At 40.9% G+C, this 21924-nt stretch overlaps 1 protein-coding gene across 2 annotated transcripts; it reads left to right on the top strand.

Moving 5' to 3' along the window:
- Nucleotides 1-394: 394 nt before the first annotated feature.
- On the top strand, nucleotides 395-21877 carry fam171a1 (family with sequence similarity 171 member A1). 2 transcript variants are annotated; one of them, XM_044034789.1, is made up of 9 exons: nucleotides 395-783; nucleotides 8372-8599; nucleotides 9297-9389; nucleotides 12207-12365; nucleotides 12932-13108; nucleotides 16855-16971; nucleotides 17072-17186; nucleotides 17633-17750; nucleotides 18135-21877. In XM_044034789.1, the coding sequence occupies exons 1-9, from the start codon at nucleotides 675-677 to the stop codon at nucleotides 19704-19706; spliced, it is 2688 nt and encodes an 895-aa protein (XP_043890724.1). In that variant the 5' UTR covers nucleotides 395-674; the 3' UTR covers nucleotides 19707-21877. The 2 variants fall into 2 exon arrangements, with proteins under 2 accessions (XP_043890724.1, XP_043890725.1); XM_044034790.1 differs by lacking the exons at nucleotides 395-783; nucleotides 8372-8599 and having other exon boundaries at nucleotides 9326-9389; nucleotides 9558-12365.
- Nucleotides 21878-21924: the final 47 nt, after the last annotated feature.

Raw genomic sequence — 21924 nt, 5'->3', positions numbered from 1 at the left:
ATCAACTAAACTACTGCTGATTCTGGATCTGAGTATTTCTGTTCTATGCAGGCGCTGATTGAAACACAGCAGTTGAGCTGCATTAGAGAGATGCTTTAAATTTGGCAACAGTTGAAAAAGGACACATTAATAAAAACATTTGTTACTGCACTCTCATCTGTGAAACGTATGCAGAAACCTGTTATGTTGTCATAATATAAATATATCCTGGTCTTGTATGTTGGCTATGGCGTTGGCTTTTTTTTAACTGCTCTAAGCTGACAGAAACGCTCTGTTATTCGGCCGGCAGGTGGCATTGGAGGTCCGCGGAAGTACAGTCGAGTGGGCGTGTCGTGTAGTGTGAGGGGGTGTGTCGTGTAATGGGGGGGTGTCGTGTAGTGGTCTACGTGTCTGCAGTTAGACCTACTTGGGGGGCATGAGGCTTAGAGGAGCGTCTTCCTCCCTGACTCTGGCCAGTCGATGATAAAAAAGCCAGTGAGCAGTGAAAGGGCTGGGGATGCACAACGACACTGAGGACACTGGAAAATAACCTGTCAAACATGGAGAGTGGCATCCTCTGCGGAAAGAACCGTGTGTGCGCTCATGTGTCCGCTCAGTGAATCGGTACAAGCAGAAGATTTGGTTTCCACTTTGTTTTTCAGCCGTTTGCGTTTTGGACACTCACATCTGCAGTGATGCGGGCTGTGGACTGGAGTAGCACCGCTGCCATTCTTCTCTGCCTTCTGGGAAACCTCGTATCCAAAGCGGTCACCAAAACATCCCCGGAGGACACGGCCACGCAAGGTAAAGGCACATTTCACGCCTTTGTCCGCTCATAGTTCAGATATAGCGGGCTAATGGGTCCGCTTCTGCTGCTGCTGCTGCTGCTAGCCTGGTTCTGATGCTGCTGATGTGATGCAAACTTAGCTAACGTTAGCGAGTTAGCTGGTGTCGCGGAGAAAAAGAGCACAGAAACGGAATGTTTGCATTAAAAACTGTTTTTTTTCTGTGCCTGGGTTAGAAACCTTCCACTGTAGTAGGTTTAAATGTTTTGATTAAATGTACTGATAATAGAAGGATAGTTTCTTAAAACATGCATCATGTCGTCTGGGGTAAGAGGAGCAGAAGTCCAGCTGCTGTGATTTGTCATTTAAATCAGTCAGGGTTCATTTATGTAGCACTGTTTGTGTGTAACATAAGCACTTCAGTGCTTCAACATAAAAACAAACAGATATTCCCATTCTGCATGCAACAAACACATTGAATCCACTCAGACAATGTGTATAATAGATCATTAAGTATAGAAAACATAAAAAGCAGCTGAGGAAACACTATCTCAACTTTTCAAATGGTGAGATAAATTGTGATAGATACATAATTAAACTATACTATGAGCAGTTTTGCAAATGAGATAGATAAACAACAAACACTTAAACAAAATAGGGCTGGATGCAAATAAAATATGCAAATGGCACAAGATGTAAAACAGTCAAAGAGACATATTACAAATTTAGCATCTGTTCACCATTTACAGTACATGTGTCTAACATATAACATATGAATGTTTATTGCCTCTGTGTGTTCTAGTTCAAACCACAGCAAGGTTGCAGGAAATTATTCTTTTCATTATCTTAAAGATGTGTATTTATAATCTGGTTCATAAAATATTTGCTTATATTTGTCTGAATGTTTCTACTAAATCTCCAAACACTGACCATTTAATCACTTTGTGGCTGCTACTGTATTGGTCATTTTAACATTTGTAAACTGAATATCATTGGGATTTGCACTATTGATTGAATCAAACAAGGAATCAGAAAACACTGTGAGTGAATAACTTTCAAGATTTGGTATTTTTAACAATGAGAAGGTCCTCATCTAAATTTAGTTGGGAAAAAAAATCTTCATATTACAATGTAATTACTGCCTTTTATATCAACTTTAGGGCAGATTGCAACTTTAGTTACAGATAAAGTGGGAAGAAGAGATGCAAATAATATTAATATCATATCAGTGAGGCCTGTACTACAACTTCTGTAAAGTCGAACATAGCTGGGGTTTTTTATAGAGGGAATTCCGTCACCCCAGCAGCAGAAACAATGTTTGAAAGCCACCATGAATTACGATAATCTGCTGGCATCTCCTTCATTCCCTCACTTCAAAGTCCACTCTGTCAAGAATAGCAGCAAAAGTGGGGCCACATCTGTTTTATCCATCACTTTTATCTTTCAGTTACAAGCTTACATACTCGGTCATCTCAGTGTGTTCACTTGCATTTTTGGACAACCCACATTTGGTTCTCATGCTGCAACTGTGTTTACTGTTGGAGTTTGAATGTAAACATGGTGTAAATATCGTTGTACCCCAGCCAGAGTTGGAAAAATACAACAATGGGCGCTTACAGTCCAAAATGTTCCGTTGGTTCCTGATAGTCTGTAACGTTATTAACAGTTTTTGACTTTTTGAATTATTTTTAAGGCTTGTCATCAGACATGAGAATCAGCTGAATTCACAACAAGCGGTTCTGTTGAAGGTTTAAAAAAAAAAAAAGCATGAAAATCCAATTGATAATTCACAGGATGCCAATTAATGATGAATGATGCCAGTGCCTGCTGCCTCTGTGTGCATTGTTTTCTCCTTCTTCTTCCACTCTGATTGGCACTTTGCCTCTGAGTGACCTTCACTTATTCACAAGTGAGGAGGGGTGTGTTCAGGTTGATACTGAGGACTTCTTCTGGTCTGTCCAGCAGACAGTATGGATGAGTGGAGCCAGACAGACAATCTGCCCGCAGATATAGATCTCACTCACATTACTGCTGCCCATAATAGGCATGGCGTTGCCTCTTGAAACAGACACACAGTCGCTGTAGCTCTGCAGGGGCTGCTAGGAAGCTGACCAGTCAAATCATATTGTCATCTGCTAGCCAACAATTTTATCATCAGATGCTGGCGTGAGTGAAAATAGTGGTCCACTTTATAGGAGGACACAGCAGGTCATGAGAAAACTCTGAACTGTGGGAACATGTTATTTGCTCTGCAGCCAAAGAGCAGAACCACTCGTAGTAAACAGTGTAGTATTAGACTGGAATTAAATACACAGTATGTGATTTCTTCCACTAGGGGTCTTTCAGTTAAAACAACAACAGAGGACCTAGTTTGATGGTGTCGTAAAGCAGCGTGGAATGATAGGTGTTGTTGTCTGGTGAGAGCTTTGGTGGGAGAAAATGGCAATGACACACACAATACAACGCAAAAAACAAAAGACAACACACTGTCTACTAGTAGTACTGAATACTTCCTTGCTCTGATTTTATGTTTTTTTTTTAAGTTATAATTGTCATGTATAATGGTAAACAAATGTGGCTATGAATTTTCTATGTGCTTTTTATAGTAGACATGGAGGTAACTGGTGGTCATGCAGCTAATGCTGTGAAACACAGAGGGTCATCGAAGAGTTGTGCTGTGTGTATGCAGTACATGTGTGGTACATGTTGTTGCCTGCTTTGTCGATCAAAATTAAAATGAAATTGTCCTTGCATATAATTAAGGATGTCTTTCTGTGGATGTAAATACTGTTGGAAATGTTTAGGCTAATGTAAGCACACTAATAAAATATATAAAACTTTAGTCTTGTCGTTTTCAGATATTTCAATGTTGCATATTATATCTTTAACTGAAGTGAGAAGAACGTTCATTTGCTCTTCAGCCCCACGATGTTACACAATTGCTATGTCCCCTGCTGAGTTAATGGTATTGACCACTGCTTTTACTTTTAATTCACTTTTAATCCAGACGAGAGAGAATTTCATGCTGAGCACCCTTTCATTGCCTGTTTTTCTTTCTTTCTTAGTTTTACAGCAGAAATATAGGTATATTCTGTTATTTTGTTTCTTGTGGTGACACATTCAGGAGATGGTTTGTCATTTTGTGTGTCCCTTGTTCCCTGTGTGTCCCTTCTTGGAGGTTCTTCTGCTGTGGGTGAACACATTATTGAGTCCTGAAGCATTTACAACAGCCTGTTGGCACTTAAGGATGGAAAGGCATGGATGGTGTAGCTCTCATTCTCTTGAACGCTAACATGGATTGTTTTGTTTTTGAAGTTCTCAAATGATGAATTGATAGTTTGCTTTGACAGCAGGGATGAATCATGTCTTCCACAGAGCGTGACCCACATTGCAAATTTTATTGTGTATTATTTGATATGTTATGAGTTACATTTAAAAGGGAAATAATTTGGTAATTTACAATGAAATCAATGCTTGACTGTTCTCTGCCGTCTGCTCAGTTGTGATGCATTTTCTGCTACAAACTGTATTACAAGTTTTGCTGCAGAACAAACTATGTAATTACATTCTCAAAGATACCGCAAACATTTTTGTTCTATATTTAGAGTAAAGTTTATACATATCAGCACATAGGACAACGCATCAGTCAAACAGTATCAGTCAAACAAAACAGGCTCTAATTGCTATGAGAAATGCACACACAAAAAAGGACTCTGTTAGTCTTTTTATTATTCACTTTTATTATACTATTCAAACAACTTTCCCGTCAGTGTTTTGTATACTCTTGGCTCTCAGTGTAGTTTGTTTAGACCTCAGCTCTTGCACTCTTCGTCACATGATTTCTGGCTCCTCTTGTGCTCAACCATGTGTTTCTGTTTGAGATGATGAAATTATGACTTTTGTTTTTATAGTCTTCTTCTGTTGAGTTATGCTTCAGTTTATAGGCCCCATGATTTCTAGATAATTTCCAAAATCTTTCCTCACAATTTCCTAAAACTCAGCTGGTTGGTTTGTTTTAGTTGCAAAACACTAACCCACACAATTTGGTACCAAATGTCGAAACGGTAACAAATGTCACATGTGTAACTGCAGAGTTGATGAAATTGTACAACATGAAGTCACTAAGTTTTATAAGACTTGGAAAAAAGTTTCCACTAATATTTCTTATTTCTTGTATGTAAGAAAACTACAGCAACAAGTATTCCAATACTTGCCAAACTGCATGGGCCTGATTTGGAAATAACTGAATAACCTTTGGCTGGACAGCATCAGAGGCCAGTCCCTCAACAGCAAATTCCCATGACTGTGTAATGTTGGTGATTGACTTGTTGGTCAGCTGAATGTTCTGCAACTGAGGGGTGAAGTTACACTGTTGGTTGTTGAGGCCACTGCTGGTGTTTCCTCGTTGCTTTTTCCAAATTAATTGGCATTAGCTCATTCCATTATGGGGCATTTACAAGCATTGTTGTTAACTGATTTGTTAACTGAGTTTTGTTGTTGTTTTGTAAATGATCCCTCTGTGAGAATTCCTTGAATTCTTTACTTTGTCCTCTTTTTGCAGCTCCACAGCAACAAGATATACCTTTACAAATTTGAATTTGTAAAAATGTCTCCCTCTGGGTTAGAGATTTTTAGGCTTTCATCATGTGCTGTATTATACAACAGCATACTGTTAAGACATGATGTAATTATTTAAGTCTTGTGTCTTCAATGAAACATACCAACATTTTACAATTGCGTATTTGTCTGTTTAATGTCATTATGACATGAATGCTTTGGGTTTATCACTGGCATCACTTTGACCTCTACTGATTTGTTACTGAACCTAATAAGCAGCAAGCAGGAGTATGAGTGCAACTTTTGCATACAGGCGAGTTTTCCGCTCAGCCTCGTTTGCAGAAAGCATCTGTTCCCCCTCCTCTGTTTGGAAGAACACCAAACCTCTTCACACACCCAATGGAGGCCTGCCATACCATGCATTTCCAGTTTATCACAGCTCACTTTTACGGAGCAGAATTGTTTGCCTCCAAATACCAAATACATACACTATCAAGCTGTGGTTGGCTGAAAAAACAGGTACACAGAGGTTTTTACCTCACTGTTTTCTCCTCCGATGTCTGTCTCACTACTTGGACACAAATACACACAACCACCCTGCTGCTTTGGCTGCTGTTGTCTGAGATAATTGGTCTGAGATGGCAGCGTCATTCAGGCAGATCTCTCTTTGATGCCTTTATCCTCCATATGGTTCGATATGCACAAAGATGAAGGGTCAGCATCGTGAGCAGCAGCTATGGAGATACTGGTTGTCTCCAGAATCCAAGTGTTTTGTTATAATTCAGGCCAACCACCTTCTTTGGCTCCTTGAGAAGACCCCTAGCTTGTTTAACAGTGATATCACCAGAGTACTGATTTATTGGATGAGGTCTGGGAGGGGACTATTTGTGTGTGCATGTCTGGAGTCTCCCAGGGGAGGTCTTTTAAAGTGAGCACAGCTGGTACCCCTGACAACATATCAGTGGGAGTGGGACAGGAAGTGAGGTCATGATCTCCAACACACACACACACACACACACACACACACACACACACACCAAATCTTAATGTAGTGGGGAGTTTCTGTCGAGGGGAAAAAAAAGAGTCTTTATTTTCACTTCTGCCAGTGCAACTGTAATACAAAGGAAATAAGAGCACATCTTCACACCAGACCATTTAGGGTAATGATGTGTTTGGTTTGAGACTGACATGTTGTCCTGCCAACTCTTATTGCCAACAAAGCACAATAACACTTCCAGACGTGCAAAGGTATCATTTCGTGCACAGATTTTTTTTGGCAGATATTGTCAGAGTGGTTTCTCGCCTACCGCAGGATCACGGAGTGGGGGGAAGGGGGCTTATTCTTGCCAAGGGTATGTATGTGTTAGCGTGTGTGTCATTGAGGGTGTGGTTACAAGAAAGAGTTTCAATGAAAACCAGTAGAAGTGTGCATGGGGGAGGTGGGTATGTTTAGGTCAAGGGATGGGAAGGGGGTACCACTCTTTCAGCCTTAATTGAAAGGTCACCAAGGGTCAGTCGGCAGGCAATGATAAACAGGGTCCACGTTGTCATGTTTCCAAAAAACTGAGAGACAGCAGGAGTGGCTATTAACCTGGCTATTAATGATAATAAAACACCATTTTTTTATCACTGTACCCTTGGGATATGAAACTGTAATAGATAGTTTGTTTGTTTTTTTCAGCTTGTGTTGAACCTCAGCAGTGTTTGAGCTGCCAATGGTTTCTTTATAACACTTCTTGAAACTTTGCAGAGAGGTTGATAGAGGTTTTCTGTGGCTAGTGTCGATCTTTAGAAATCTTTTAGACATCTTTTTTGGCATATTGTCTTTTTTCAGTTCTTGACTTAAACAATCATGCCTGCACTTCATTGCACTTATATATGTTTTTTTTTTTAAAAAGCTATAAATTAAATATTCATCAGCTCATCAAAAAGCTAAACATTTTCAAATAAACTTTTGGGTTAAAAAAAGGTTTGCGACTGTATCACGTTTCTGAGAAAAACTATTTTTAATATGTAAATTTGGCTGATTTAAACTGAATTAAATAATTATTGCTCAATGCTAATTATTAATAAATGGCAAATATTGGCTTAAGTAATAGGTCTGCCTCTAGAAGTGTGCATGAGAGAAAAATTGCACTGCAGTTTTGGGCTGACTTTTCTGTGACAATTGAGAAACATTGTCATTCAGTCTGAAATTTAAGACCATATTCTCGTTTTTTGAGAATTCACATTTGCAACCTAAAATCAGAATATGTCAGCTCACTAGTGTTAAAATTCTATCTCAAACATTACACCCTTTCTGTGTACATGTGTCCTTTTGGCTACAAGTAGCAATTATTTTCTTATTTTGTCTAAGTTAAAGTTTAAAGTCTAAAAAACTTAAAACGCTTTTCACTGTATCAGTTTCCTACAGCCTGTGGTAGTTATGTAGTCAGATTACATGTTTTATTCAACTAACAGTCACAAACCCAAATATTTTTGGGTTCTTGTTAAATAAGTAAAACAATAACTGATCCTTAAATTATTTGCGGAACAATTGTCTATTAGTAGGTTAATTGATTTTTTGATCTATCTTGTTTACTGGAACGTACAATGAACAATTGACCGTTGCAGTCCTTAGCAAGTTTGTGAGTCAACAACAGGCAGTCTGTGTTGAATTGTTATGTTCCTCATTTCCATTACTGAAGGTGTCCTTGGGTACAGTTGCTTTCCCTCACTGGTCTGTGGCTTCTTTGAGAGGGAGGGAAGTGGTCCATTGTTTTAAACAGGAAGTGACATTGGCAAGAGTTAAGGAAATCAAATGGTCAGATGGTTGTCGTGTTTTTGATTGGCCAGAATGTGGAATGTTGTATCCATGGACTATAGTCAAAAGGCCTGGCACTAACACTGAATCCTTTTAAAGAGATTACTGTAATTATATCTCCACTGTGTTTTTACTGTATATCACTGCCTGGCACAGTGGAACAATTAATCTGCTGTTTGTTTTTGTCTCTTCATAACAGCACCAGTTACTGTACACATCGCTCAGTAAACACTCTGTTTATCCACAGAAGTGACTCTGAAGGTTCACCTGAGCGATGCCAGCACTCACCAGCCCCTGGGAGGAGCCACCATCCAGCTCTTTGCCAACCTCACGTCTGTAACCGCAGAAACCTCGTCAGCTGATGGCAACACCTACCTGCATTTTCCCTACCGCCTTGGGACACCACTGGTCGTCACTGCAACCAAACAGGGATATGTGCCAAACTCGGTGCCCTGGACTCCCAATAGATTACCTGGTAGGTTTGTGTGCGTGTGTCTCCATGTGCATTCTATGTTTCTTAGTGAGGGAGAGAGAGACAGATATTTTTGGGACAGAAGCAGAGGGCATGTTACCAACACATAAACCTGGAGTGTTGGGTTTCAGCTTATTGATTTCCATGTGTCTTGTCCTACCCTCTGCATGTGTGTGTGGGTGTGTGAAATAAAATTGTGGGACTTTGTGCCAGAAGTGTGAGCAAATGATAAATGGAGTGCTCCATTACTAATTTATTACAAGAGATGCCAAAATCCAGCAAGGGGGATACTTCAGCTTCAGCTTCCCTTTCACAAACACACTCACATTCAAAATAACCCCCAAGAGGCTGGATTACAGTGTGTGTGTGTGTGTGTACCATTGTTGGGGGGGGGGACTTTCTATAAGCCAATGGAACGGCAGCCAATTGGATTATCACGCTTACCAGCTCTGAACAATGGAAGAGTGAAAGGAAGGAAGAGGATAGAAGTGCATTTTGCTGGGTCAGGCTTGTGTCCCGCACAGCAGACAGGATGAAAGCTGGGCAATTAAAAATGCACCAAAATGGTTTAATGACTTGTTGTTTCTGATTGTGATCTCTTAAGTGGCCAGAGACATAACAGTTTGTTTCTTATCTGGTTGTGAATTTATTAGGTCTGTTAATGCTGTGTGTACACTGTGTGGTTTTGTTTGTCTTCCAGTGTTTTCCTCCATCAGCCTGGACCTGCTACCAGAAAGAGCTGCCACTCTGATGGTGTATGAAGATGTTGTGGAGATAGTTTCAGGCCTACAAGGTAAACGCAGTGTCTGAATGTATAATCTGAAGAGCTGCAACATTTAAACCCCTTGTCATGATTATGCACCAGCACAGCAACAATTAAACGATAAGGGGCCGTCCACGTGGAAACGGGTTTACTACTACTTTACTACTTTTTCCCTTCACTTAAATGTTATAATTACAGAACAAGAAAAGCTGTACTAATGCTGCATTCCAGACAACTTGGAGACGGGTAATATCCGACGTAAAATGTATGAGTTCTGACCATTAAGCTTTCTGTCCTTAATTACATGCAAACAGGTAAAGACCTCGTGTGAGTATGATGAATCTTTGTAAGCAGGCAACATGATGTGTAGGAAATGAGTGATTAACACTACAACACTAAAGATATGGCAACATTACTATTTTCACATCAATTTACACGATTGTATGAAGATATGCATTATTTTAATTATGTAGAATCAAATATGATTTATGTTTCATTTCACCCTTTGATGGGTGCTGCCATCGCCATTGCCTTGCATTTTTTTCAAGTAGGACATCATTTTTTTAATACCAATTGTCTCGAATGCAGCATAAGCTGGCAAACATAATACCTAATCTGCAAATACTATGGTTTTAGACTTATTATTCTTGAAAGAACACTGATAAAAGAATGCACATATAGTCATCCATACATATATAATCATTAGCCTTTTGTTGAGAAAGATCATATAGATCTCAAAGTAATCCGTCCTCCTTCATCTACACATACACAAAGAGTTTGTCTTTGTTTGTCAGTCTCTTTGTTAAGGTGTCTGTAATTATATTGGGTAAGGCTTTTTCACTCAGGCAAAATCAATATGGCCATTTTGTCTGCTGCGTCTTTTGTGTGTCTAGGGAGTCATTTAATGTGTCAGCTGTTTTGCCTGACAAAAAGACATGCATAAAAATACAGACACTCTTAACATGTTAAACCCTGCCCACAGTAAGTGTCTGAGTGGAGCAATATTTGCGTCCACTGTCCGATACACTCTGTTTGTCATGATGTTGTGAACGTATAACTTGGTCACCCAGGGGAGTGATAAACTTTGGCGTGTGGCACGAGGAAAGAGAATAAAGGAACGGGGAGGAGGAGGAGGATGATACAGTATGTGCTGGGAAGTGAGGTTGTGGGCGGAGTATTTCGAGAGAATAGGGGTGAAAGGGAGAAAGGGGGATGGGCTGTGCAGTGTCCAACAGAAGGAGGAACAGATGAGGTGAAACAAAAGTGGAGGGAAAGACGACAAGTTAAGGAGGCACTCACACAAAGAACAGATGCAGGATCATTTCTTTTCACGAGAGGGACAGGAAAAGGAAGGAAAATTCGAATTACTTCTGAATTTCAAGAACGAGACTTTTGACAATGATATCAAAGTTGAAAGATACACTCTTACTGCTGAGCCAGGATTCATGTTGAGACTTACTAGAAACACAAACACAGTGAACATTCATATACAGCTGGATCTATGTCTCACTCTTCAGGAATGTGTACTCGGCACAGTCAGACCACAATGACATCACCTTGCTGAGTCCAGCTACATTCACTTATTGCAATTCATCCACAGTTTGTTAATGTTACGCAGAGATGTAGAAAAATGAAAAGGAAACTTTTAATTGCACAGCAAAAGGTCAAAGAGTTATTACACCGGCTATTTTGTGCTCCATTGATCCTCCAGTCACCTCCATTAAACTTGATTTGATGGCTAGGAATTCCTCCCCTGCTTTTAAAAATATTCCCGTCATCAAATGCACATACAGGTTTTCCAAAACATTTTCGTCTACATGAAAACACAAAATAGTGCTGTCAAATGGATACCAAGCAAACCGATGTACAGCAACATAACACTCACTGTAAAGAGAGAGATAGATTACATGTCACTACCTCTCCTCAAGCAACATAAATAAAACAGTACATGTACTGCAAGCATGTTAAATATGTAGAGACACAGAGTGACATCACCAGCCAACAACTCCCCAAAATTTAAGACCTGACCCTGACCTGACCTGAGTATATGAAATAATACCCACTTAAATGAGGACTGGGCCTAAATGTATAAAATAGGCATAGATAAGGAACAGAAGATTGCCTCGTACAACCTCCTGAAATACATAAACATGAGTGTGCAAGATACAATCTTTGTGTTTTAAATGTAGTTAAAGATTTCCAGTTTTAAAATACAAAATTGTCCATTGAATTTAATGGAGAAACTCAACTAGGAAGTATAGTCAAGTTTGTCCAACATATTTTACCTGACAGCTGTGCAGGCAGGGTGTAATTGATAGGTGATGGAGAAGCGCTCTATATATAGAAACACTGTATGACTGTGTGTGTGTGTTTGTCTGTGTAGGTTTGTTGTTTGTTAATTCATGAAAAGCATTTCATGCTTACTAGCAAGAAAGGTGATAACTCATTCTTAAATATACTGCACACCGAGCAATGTGTGTAAGAATTATTGACATCTAACGATGAGACTGCAGATTGCAGCAAACGTTGTTCTTCTCCATTCACCCTTCCCTTTCCTAAGGAACTACAGTGGCCTTTACATCCCAGAGAGGGTCAAAACACTCCCATTTGTATTACTTACATTTGTAAAGTGTTATTTTTTTTAACCATCATCAATCCTGATCTTTAAAAGTATACATTTTCAGTATTTCTGATTTCCCCCGGACATTTCTAATACAACACTGACATGTTAGGGAATATGTATGTAATTAGTTTTTAATTTTGGGAAGTTCTGGGAATGTAACAACACTGCATTAAAGATGATCATGGTTTCTGATGGATTTGTACGTCTGTTTAACCACACACAAGGGTTCAGACGTCAGCCCACTGTTCATTTCCAGCGCAGAGCTCTGAGTCTTCCTTCTGACACTTCTTATGCCAACCTCACTGCCCTGCTCACTGTGGCCAGCTCCTCCTCCCACATCCAGCACTTCCCCCACCTGCAGGTCCTCAGTGGCAACGGCACAGGTGAGACTTGAATGACAACAGCACAAAGTTAAGATTCTGTGTTAAAATTAGAGCCAAAGACAGCAGCGATACACCAGAGAGAGACTCCGCCCTGGAGAGGCCTCTCTGTTTGATTTGCTGAAACACAATCGCCCCTGTGTGTGTGTGTGTGTGTGTGTGTGTGTTATAACACAAGCCCAGTGTCTGCACACTTTTAGGCACATGTTGGTGTATGTGCTCATCGTGTGATTTTTGTGTGTCCTTTCTGCTTCAGCTTGAATATCTGAAAACTCCCCCTCCACACAGCACAAATGTGCTCCCGTCTTCCTTTGAGCAACACACGCATACTTGTGCCTGTGACACTTTTCAACCTCAGTCACTGTTTTTTCACTCGACCACATGTTTCCTTCCATCCTGTCTTTCCCTTGTTTTCTTTCCTATCTGTCTTTCCCCTGATAACTTTATATTACCTTGGATGTTTTATGTTTCTCCTCCCCTTCCTCCTGCTACTTTCCCTGCTCCCCCTGCTGTGCACCTCCCTGCCACTCCCTGCTTTCCCTCTTACACTTTCTTGCTTTCTCTTCCAGGCATTGAGAAGACGTTTGAGTTGACTCCTGTAGTAGCCATCTCTGTTCATCTGCTGACCAGTGATGGTGTGGAGCTGCAGGTGAATGAACCAATCACAGTGTCTGTCCCCCTGCCAGTTGACAGTGGCCTGAAGGAAAATGATCACATCCCTGCTTGGAGATTTGACCCACGCTTGGGTATGTACTGAAACTGAAGCTTTTTTGGCTCTCTAAGCAATAAGCTGCTTCTCCTCTGCATGTCTATATTTATATCACCTCTAGTGAGTGCTTTGTTGAATAACCTGAAGCACTAAAGAAGGGAATATCAGCCATTCATTTACTTCTACTGTTTGCAAAAGAGGCCCACTAACATGGTTTAATGGTTTGTAAAATTGCCAGAAAGTGGAAATTAGCACAAACCACGTGCACATTCACAGTCTCAATGAATGTATTCATTAAGTCACAGAAGTCCAAAATGTGGCACCACATTAATCTGCAATCAAAGTACAAGTAACTGGTACACATCAAAGATTGGACTGTGGATTCGTAATCTCCTCAAGGGCTGTTACATTTTCAGAGCAAACAAGAGCAAATGCTCGAATCAACAGATTTATTTCAGTAGTCCTAAATCTGTCTTGTCCAGTATCCCTGCTCTGAGACACACCCAACTCCCCCTTCTGGACAGACTGAGCTGAAAGACACTGATTAGATCATCAGTTGAGTCCGATGTGTTTGCACTACAAAACATTCCTCTCTGTGTACATTAGGCTCACGTTTCCAAATCCACTGTGTCTCCACATTACATTTTTGCCGATTGACTACAGGTGAAAATCTGTCAGGACCTATTTAACTATTTTTGGTGAAACCAAAATGCACCAGGGTGTGTGATCCGGAGCAGGAAAGATTAGTCATATAATCACTGTGTTGTTTACAAGAAAAACAAGCAGCAGTTTTGGTAATAAGTAGAATTGCTTTCATAAAAACTGCAATTGTTATGCTATAAAACAGTTGTTTATTTATACAATGGCAGATATTGTGCAAAAAAATGTAAACATGTGTTTGGGACTTTTGTTCAATGTTCACTCTTCCTTAGCTCTGATTTTGGTCTCTACCAACTCCTGATGAAAATAAGTAGCAGCTTAATTCTTCACCTTGTTCATCAGCTGGTCACTAACTGTCTTCTGTTTTGTGCTGACAGGTAGAGATTTTTTTTTATTATTATTATTGTTATTATTTTTAGCCTCCTGCATCTAAATACATGGCTGATGGTGAGAGACATGAATCGTCAGTTTCCAGCTGTACATATAGTTTGACTACTTTAAACAGAAATGTCTACAATTAAGTTTTACCTGCTTTTCAAGCGTTAATGATGACTTCCAGTGTTAATGATAAGGATAGTGGATGTGTGTAGAATGGGCATATGATGGTGTGTGTACAGTAAAACATTGTTATGGATGGGACCAAAAGGAAAAGAATTAGGACCTGACTAATACTAAATAACAAGTAATAACTATATTTTATGTTGTAGCACAGTGTAATTACAGTGGGCCCAACCCTAATTCTCTTGCTTAACTGTGGTTATAAATGACACACACAAGTATATAAGTAAAAATTGCAATTTGTTCATTTTGTCTACAAAGTAGATTTGTTTGACAAAATTCTTTTCAGATATAAAAGTTATCACATTTGTATTTATAAAAGAAACGTCCACTGTTCATATACATAAACAACAAACCAATATTTATCCATATTTGTCTTCTGTTTTGGTCATGAGAAGAGGAAGGCATTTAAAGAAACATAATGGAGGCCAATCATTTACAGTATTATACTGGACTCATAAAAAGGGCTTTGATAAAAGCGGAAGGACCCCTAACACATACATGCCCACTCGAAGCCTGCACATACAGGCTGCAGAGGCAGAAGTATTACCTGGACCTTCTGTGAGCTACATCTCTTGTTCCTTAGCAACCCAGCAAATAAGTAACACACCAAAAAAGCCTGGCTAATAATTTATAATAATAATAATAAGTTATTTTCATAGATTCATTGTGTATGTGTAAGTGTGGTTATTTGTGTTACTCTGAGCATAAAACTACTTAAAACTAAAACTAAAAAAGTAGTTAAGGCTGATAAAAGCTCACAAAGAAGCCAGTTTTGTTTACAAAGTGTGAGACACAGACTTTACGCATGCTCACAAGTACTTAACCAGTTTTCTCTTTAGGAGTATGAGGACTGCTGGTCCTGACAAGGTCAGTGTGTATGCCAGAAAAGACAAAAAATAACACACGCATACAAACACACAAACCGGTTTCTCAACAATCTTTTGGGAGAACTGATGTCACATCAGACAGTTCAAGTTCTTGTGTGTGATTCATAAACAGACACACCTTCAACCAGGCAGAAGTTTGATGATGCAAATAAGGGAAGAGCAGGCTGCTATCTGTGACTGATGCAAACTGAAGTGAAAAGACTCATTGTCAGCTGTGTTGACTTAGCATGAATGGGGGAGAAGCAGAAGTAATATCCAACCTGCAGTGACTTAATAGATATTTGCATTGTGCCTGAGCAGTTGCCAGTCTGTCAGCAGTGTATTGTATGAAAGCGTGGGAACACAGTCATTAAATGTCCTGATTAAACAGGTCAGTGGCAAAGAGAGAGGAGTCCCCCATGGAAAAGACTGAACCAGAGGGAATCGAGGCAGAGCTGGGCACAGGCCAGTGCGTGTGTGTGTGTCTGTGTGTGTGTGTGTGTACTTGTTTTATTTGCTCTTTAGCACCTTATCTGGCATAAACGCTGACCTTGTTTGGAGACCAAAACCTGGTCCTAATGAGGCAGATACTCATTTCGACAGAACTGGTAAAGTATAGGACTATGATTTGAATTGTGGTCAGGGGTTAGGGTTAGACACTAACTGGTTAAGGAAAGGGACAATGCTTTTTTTAGTCTGTCCAAATGAATGGAAGTCAATGCAGTGTCCTTAGCACAAACCTGTGTGTGTGTGTGTGATAGCGAGAGAGAGGGTTGCTGAGTCATGCAGGTTCTCTAATTTCTCTCAGCCTGTTTCTTGTGGCTTTCCCCTTATCTCTCCTTCCATTCCTCTCATTTGTCCACACTTATTTCCTTGTTTTTTCCCCTCTCTCCATCTCTTTATTCTTTGAATATCCTCTCGTTCTTGTTTGGTTTCCTCCTTCCTGAAGATCGTTGCAGATTCCTGACCTCTCAGTGTCAGATACCTACAAATAAACATCGGAACAAAGTGACCTTTACCATGTTAGCCCTGAGACTACGAGTGGAGGGGAAGTGTAAAGACATAAGCGACTGTTTCCGTCTGTTGCAGATTTACTGTGAGCCCTGCCTTTGGCTTTGTTGTGGTTTTTGGCATAGTTGGAGCTGCCATTGTGCCTCAGTTTATAGGCTCCCACTGATATTTGACAGAGCATGCTGCCTCCCTGTGGGGAGGTACTGTCAAAACACTCTATACTCTCTACACTAAAGAGCTTGAATCAGATCAGTGGTTTACAAAATATTTTTATCAGTTAATCTGCAGATTAACCTGCCCCTAACAGTACCCATATTTTTTTTCTTAAAAATGTGATATAAAAATAAATGTAGGCTCGATCATGCTAATAGTTTTCCATCATACTCGCTGTGTCCACTATATTGAACTGTGAGTAAATTATATGCTTTGTGGTTATAAAAAGGTCTCTCATGCACCCCTGCAATAACCCTATTAATCATCACATTATTTGCCTTTACACATAAATAGATTATGTACCTGAATGTAGCTAAATGCAGTGCTGCTTTGTCTTTACAGAGTTAATAAGAATCCGGTGTGGGATGTAGCAACTGGTTGTCAGTTGTCACTGATTTACACAGTGTAGGTGGTTTTTAATATAGAATAATTGTTGATAAATTGTAATTTGAGGCTGTATGTGTGTGTGCAGGTGCCTGGATAAAAAGCAGTTGGGGTCATGTGCAACGGGAGGGAAACCAGCTTAGTCTGACCTACATTGCTCCTCAGCTGGGATACTGGGTGGCTGCCATGTCTCCACTACATTCAGGTGAGACGCTACGTTGACACCAATTACATTTATTTTGTTTACTGTAAAATAAGTAAAACACTTAATTTTCTGCTTTTGTTTTGATGTTTGCTTCTAACAGGTCCAGTGTTTGCCAAGGATATCAGCACATACCACACTGTGTTTCTCTTGGCTATACTGGGAGGCATGGCTCTCATCCTGCTTTGCCTGCTCTGCCTTCTGATATACTACTGCAGGTTTGTGCAATCCCTTTCACAAAGACTGTTTCTGTCAAAATAGAAGAAGCTTTATTGACATGGGGAGTAAACAGCCAATACGGGTCTCTTTATATTTCAGTGGTAATATGGAATTTATATATAAATGTAGCTAGAACAGGTAATACTGCAACATTTTGTTCCTTTGCCTCAGGCTCATTCCTTTTACACATTACCTCTTGTTCATTTGTTATATAAGGACCAAATGGATCAAAATGTTCCATCAGAATCATGTTTTGTCTTGGCGGCAGCACAAATAGCAATATGCAGATTTTAGTTCACTTTAACAAAAAAGCATTTGCTCTATTTAGGTTGTCTTTCTGTTGGGGGGCAATCAAAAACAGTGGATGTGTTAACTGTTGCAGTGTTGGAAGAAGTCGTTTGTCATGTATAAATCCTAATCTCTGCTGTTTTTCTGTGTTGTACAGGAGACGTTGTTTGAAGCCTCGTGGGTCTCACCGCAAGTTCACAATCTCCTCTGGTCTGGACAGTAGTAAAAGGGATCAAGCCACCTCCATGTCACACATGAACCTCATCAGCAATGAGGTCAGTATGTCATTCACAGAATAGTCAGAGGAAGTATGAATGATTTTATGAAAGTATGAATGATGATGAACGACTATATGTGGAGTCTACGAAAGAGTATTAGGGCCAGCCAAAAAAAAAAAATTGGTGCGGTAGTGTCTGCGTCTCAGAAGCCGAGTCTGTCTGAGCTCCACACCGACAGGATCAAGCAACTTGATCAGTTGCCTTATTGTATCTTGTGATACAACATACCCTCTCTGGATGGCACACAGGTCCAACCATCGGTACCCCTGCATCTGCCCCGTTCCAGGAGTCACTACTGTCTCTGTTATTGTCTCATGATTAAATTACACTTTCTTGGTTTTGGTATGTCTTGCTTACGGTTCATTTTGTGGTTTCCTCTAGGTGCAGCTTGAACTCGTTTCCACAGCAACGGAACCTGATATGACTACACCGATGCTAAAGCCTTCCTCATACGAGCACCAAGACAATCAGCGACAACACAGTTTAATCCATCACAGCAAGAACAGCCGTTCTTCTCTTGGCAACAACAGTCATCACGGCTTGTCTCTTGGCAATCTGACGCCTCGCAGCAAAGACTATCGACAGTCTGTGGAAACGTTCCATTTGAAGGCTGCCCTTTCATCGGGAACAGACCATGGCTACCGTCAATCCTACACCTCTGTCTGTTCATCTAGCAACCACATTTCTGATGCACTTTTATCAGTGAGTCACGGTCAAGCATCAGCTAACCAACTGAGCGGTATTGGGATTGTTGATTGTGCCTCCCCTTCATCTCCTCCTCACTCCCCAATTAGAGGGGAGGTGGGTGAGTGCAGGGCCCCTGACTATCTTCTGTCCCGCTCTGTGGACCACCTGGAGCGCCAAAGCCCGCCATCACTCTCCCGACCAGGCCAGCTGCTCTGCTGTGGATCTGTGGACCTTCTGAGTGGGGGAGAAGGCTACCCAAGGGTGCGTCCCACTTTGGTGATCCCAGCCCACTACATGCGCCTGCCTGGAGAGCACCCTCTGTCTGGTCAGGCCCTCCTCCTGCAGACAGACCAACAGAGTGACCTGGAGACAATCCAGGCTGAGTTAAATGCCTCACATTCCCAGCAGCCCTTGGGGCAAGCCCGCACAGACTCTTCCCCAGGTCCGACCAAGCAAGGTGATGGAGAGAGGCTGGGCCTGTCAGAATCTCTCTCTATTCCAGCAGCTCTTGGGGAAACGTCTCTAGTCGAAATAAACAGCGAGGACACCTTATTGGCTGAAAAGACTTTAATGGAGCTGCGAGGAGGGAAGCCTCTCCCTCACCCACGAGCCTGGTTTGTCTCACTGGATGGACGTTCCAACGCTCACATACGCCACTCCTACATCGACCTCCAGCGGGCAGGGTGCCAAACCAACCCGTCGGGTGCAGGAGGTCAGCAGGGCAGTGGCAGAGGCAGGAGAAGAGGCAATGGCAACGATGCCAGTCTGGACTCTGGTGTGGACCTGAATGAGCCGAGAGTGGGGCGCAGGGGGAGAGACGCAGAGCAGGAAGAGAGAGAAATTGAGAGAGACAGGTCAAGGTTTGCAACACCAGCCATGGCCTACACTCAGCTGGTGTATGTGGATGATCTGGATCAAGGTGGCAGCGAGGAGGAGACGCCTACGTGCAGCCCTGAGGACATCAAAACAGGACCCATCTTGTCCGACAAAGCAGAAGGTCAAAGAGGGGATCAGGGGCAGGAGGTCATGGAAGGTAACGTGGGAAAGGGGATAAGAATACAAGAGGATCCCCCGTCACTTTCCTCCCCATCTCCTGCTTCTTCCCCTCCTCTGCCGACACCAGAGGGTGTGACTTTCAGGACTGAACATGCGCTGCTGACAGTGTCCCCAGACGATGATGCAGCACAAGAGGAGGGAGAAGAGGAAAAGAAGAGTCCATGGCAGAGGAGAGAGGAGCGACCTCTGCTGGCATTTAATATGAAATGATTCACTGATGGACCCCAAAGCATAGGTTCACATTTGCTTTTAAGTTTTTAACAGTTATACACGTGACCATATTGGAAGTGTTACTGGGCGTGAGAAACTCCCCTTAAAGCATTTTCATGGGGATGGGGATGAGGGATAGCTGCACACCAGTCTTCACGGATTCTGGATTTTATTACTTTATTGATCCCAGTAGGAAACAGACATGTTTTTAATTACACATGAATCAAAAACAAATCAGTGACACAAGAAGGCAAAAGTAATATAATGATTGTGTCGTCTAGAGATCGACGACAGTTGACTACACTAGTTTGAGTATATATACAGTATGAATACACACAATTTGAAACAATGTGGGAATAACACATTTGGGCTTGTCAGTTTTGTTTTGAGACAAATAAAAGTTAACCTATCATTAAACTATGTTCACCCACCTGCCCACACCACAACGTGAAGGCTATGAACATATTAAATTGACAACTTTATAAAGCACTGACAAAGTACAATAGCACTGGGATCCTTTTTAGACATGAACACGAGGGTGTGAATCTGATCCTTCATGAACTTTTATTTCCCCTTCAAAAAATGACCACTGTCCATCTTGTCATTCTTAAGATACACTACATAAACTGACAATGTTTTATGCACAACAAATATATGCCTTTTTTATAACTAGCCTTGTACATGTACATGAACTGTAGAAACAGTCAATGGATGGTTCTCGCAAATGAAAGACTTCAGGAACCTTTTTTTCTTGAGCCATATTGGCCTGTGCCCGCTGGCAAAACCTGGGAACACACGACACATTGAAAGCATGATTGTAACCCCATTAACCATTCTGATTGTGGCGCAGCTTTTCACAGCTGGCTGGAGAGGTGGTGATTTACCGGGTTTAGTAAGATCAGTCCTGTATTTTTAATGGTTTTGAATATGAGGCTAGAGTTTAATCTGGCTCACCTGAAAGCTGTGTGGGTTTTTATATAAATGCAACACGGGATGTTTATGGACTGAAGAAATGAAACCACTATTTGCTCTACAGTGTAATCAGATAATGTGACACACCACTATGTTGGTGGGTTAAGATTTAATCCCACCACGAAACTGTAGTTCTACCCTTGCGAGGTGTAATAATATGAAGGGTTTTGTATTTGGTGAACCACTGACTGGCATATTTTTTGCTCTGAAGGCTATGCATTACTTTTATACATCTGCTTGAGATGCCTTTTTTGTCATTTTATTCACTTTGATTTTAATTGCCAACACAAAGTATTTTATCCAAAAGTAGGATTTTTTTTTTGGGTTGTTTTTAAATATGTTAAGGGCTTTTCCTCTTCACTTGCCTTATTTTAAGAACTTGCATAAACAAACACATACTAATGCATACCTTATGACCTGAAACCAAATCGTTTCGTGTGCTGTACCTTTTTTTTTCCTGATGTTCCAAGTGCCTTTGAACAACCTGACTCTACAACAGATTTGTGGAACAGACTTATTTATTTCTAACCTTTTTTTGCCTTCAGCTTTCCTCCACTACCTCAGCTCTCCCTCTCTCTCCCCCACTCTTGAAATGAAGCATGCAGTAAACTTTTCTCCGCACTACAAGCTACACTGCAGACATCTCAGAAAATGTCTACCAGCTGCTGCAACTGTAAAACCTTCTACAGCAATTATCAAAGCACTAATTACTCTTTACGTAAGTAGTTAATAATTTGCAGGAGTTTTCAGTGTAGCACAGGATACATAAAGCTAAGTGTGACTGTATGTGAAACTAAACTGCAGACCATTTCAGTGCAGTTTTTAAATTGTTATGTTTCTGGGGAGGGGGTGAATGTTTGTTTCAAGTGTTTTTTTTTATGTGCACCTGGGTGGTGGTAGTGTCCATTTGTGATGCTGCTGTTGCGAGTTTGTATTGTAAGACTGTGTCCACATGAGAGTACTGAGAAATAATCAACATACATCCACTCGAGGATGATCTAGTTCCCAATCAGAGTGTATAATTCTTTCCTTCTACCTGGTCGATATGTTGTGTGAGTTGGTGTAGTGAATGACACTATTCTGTCCCACGGCAACCTCCACTTTGCGGCTGGAGTTGCAGTGTAGCATCCTGAGTGTGTAAATTGGTCGCTTGCATCATATTTGGAGCCTATTATTCTGAATAAACAACCAAACTGGAAGAATGTGTCGGTGTTTGTATACTTGAATAAATATGTACATTTGTAGG

This window comes from Solea senegalensis, linkage group LG9 (assembly GCF_019176455.1).
Source record: "Solea senegalensis isolate Sse05_10M linkage group LG9, IFAPA_SoseM_1, whole genome shotgun sequence".
NCBI classification, from domain to species: Eukaryota; Metazoa; Chordata; class Actinopteri; order Pleuronectiformes; family Soleidae; genus Solea; species Solea senegalensis.
This window is presented reverse-complemented; position numbering and strand designations above follow the sequence as displayed.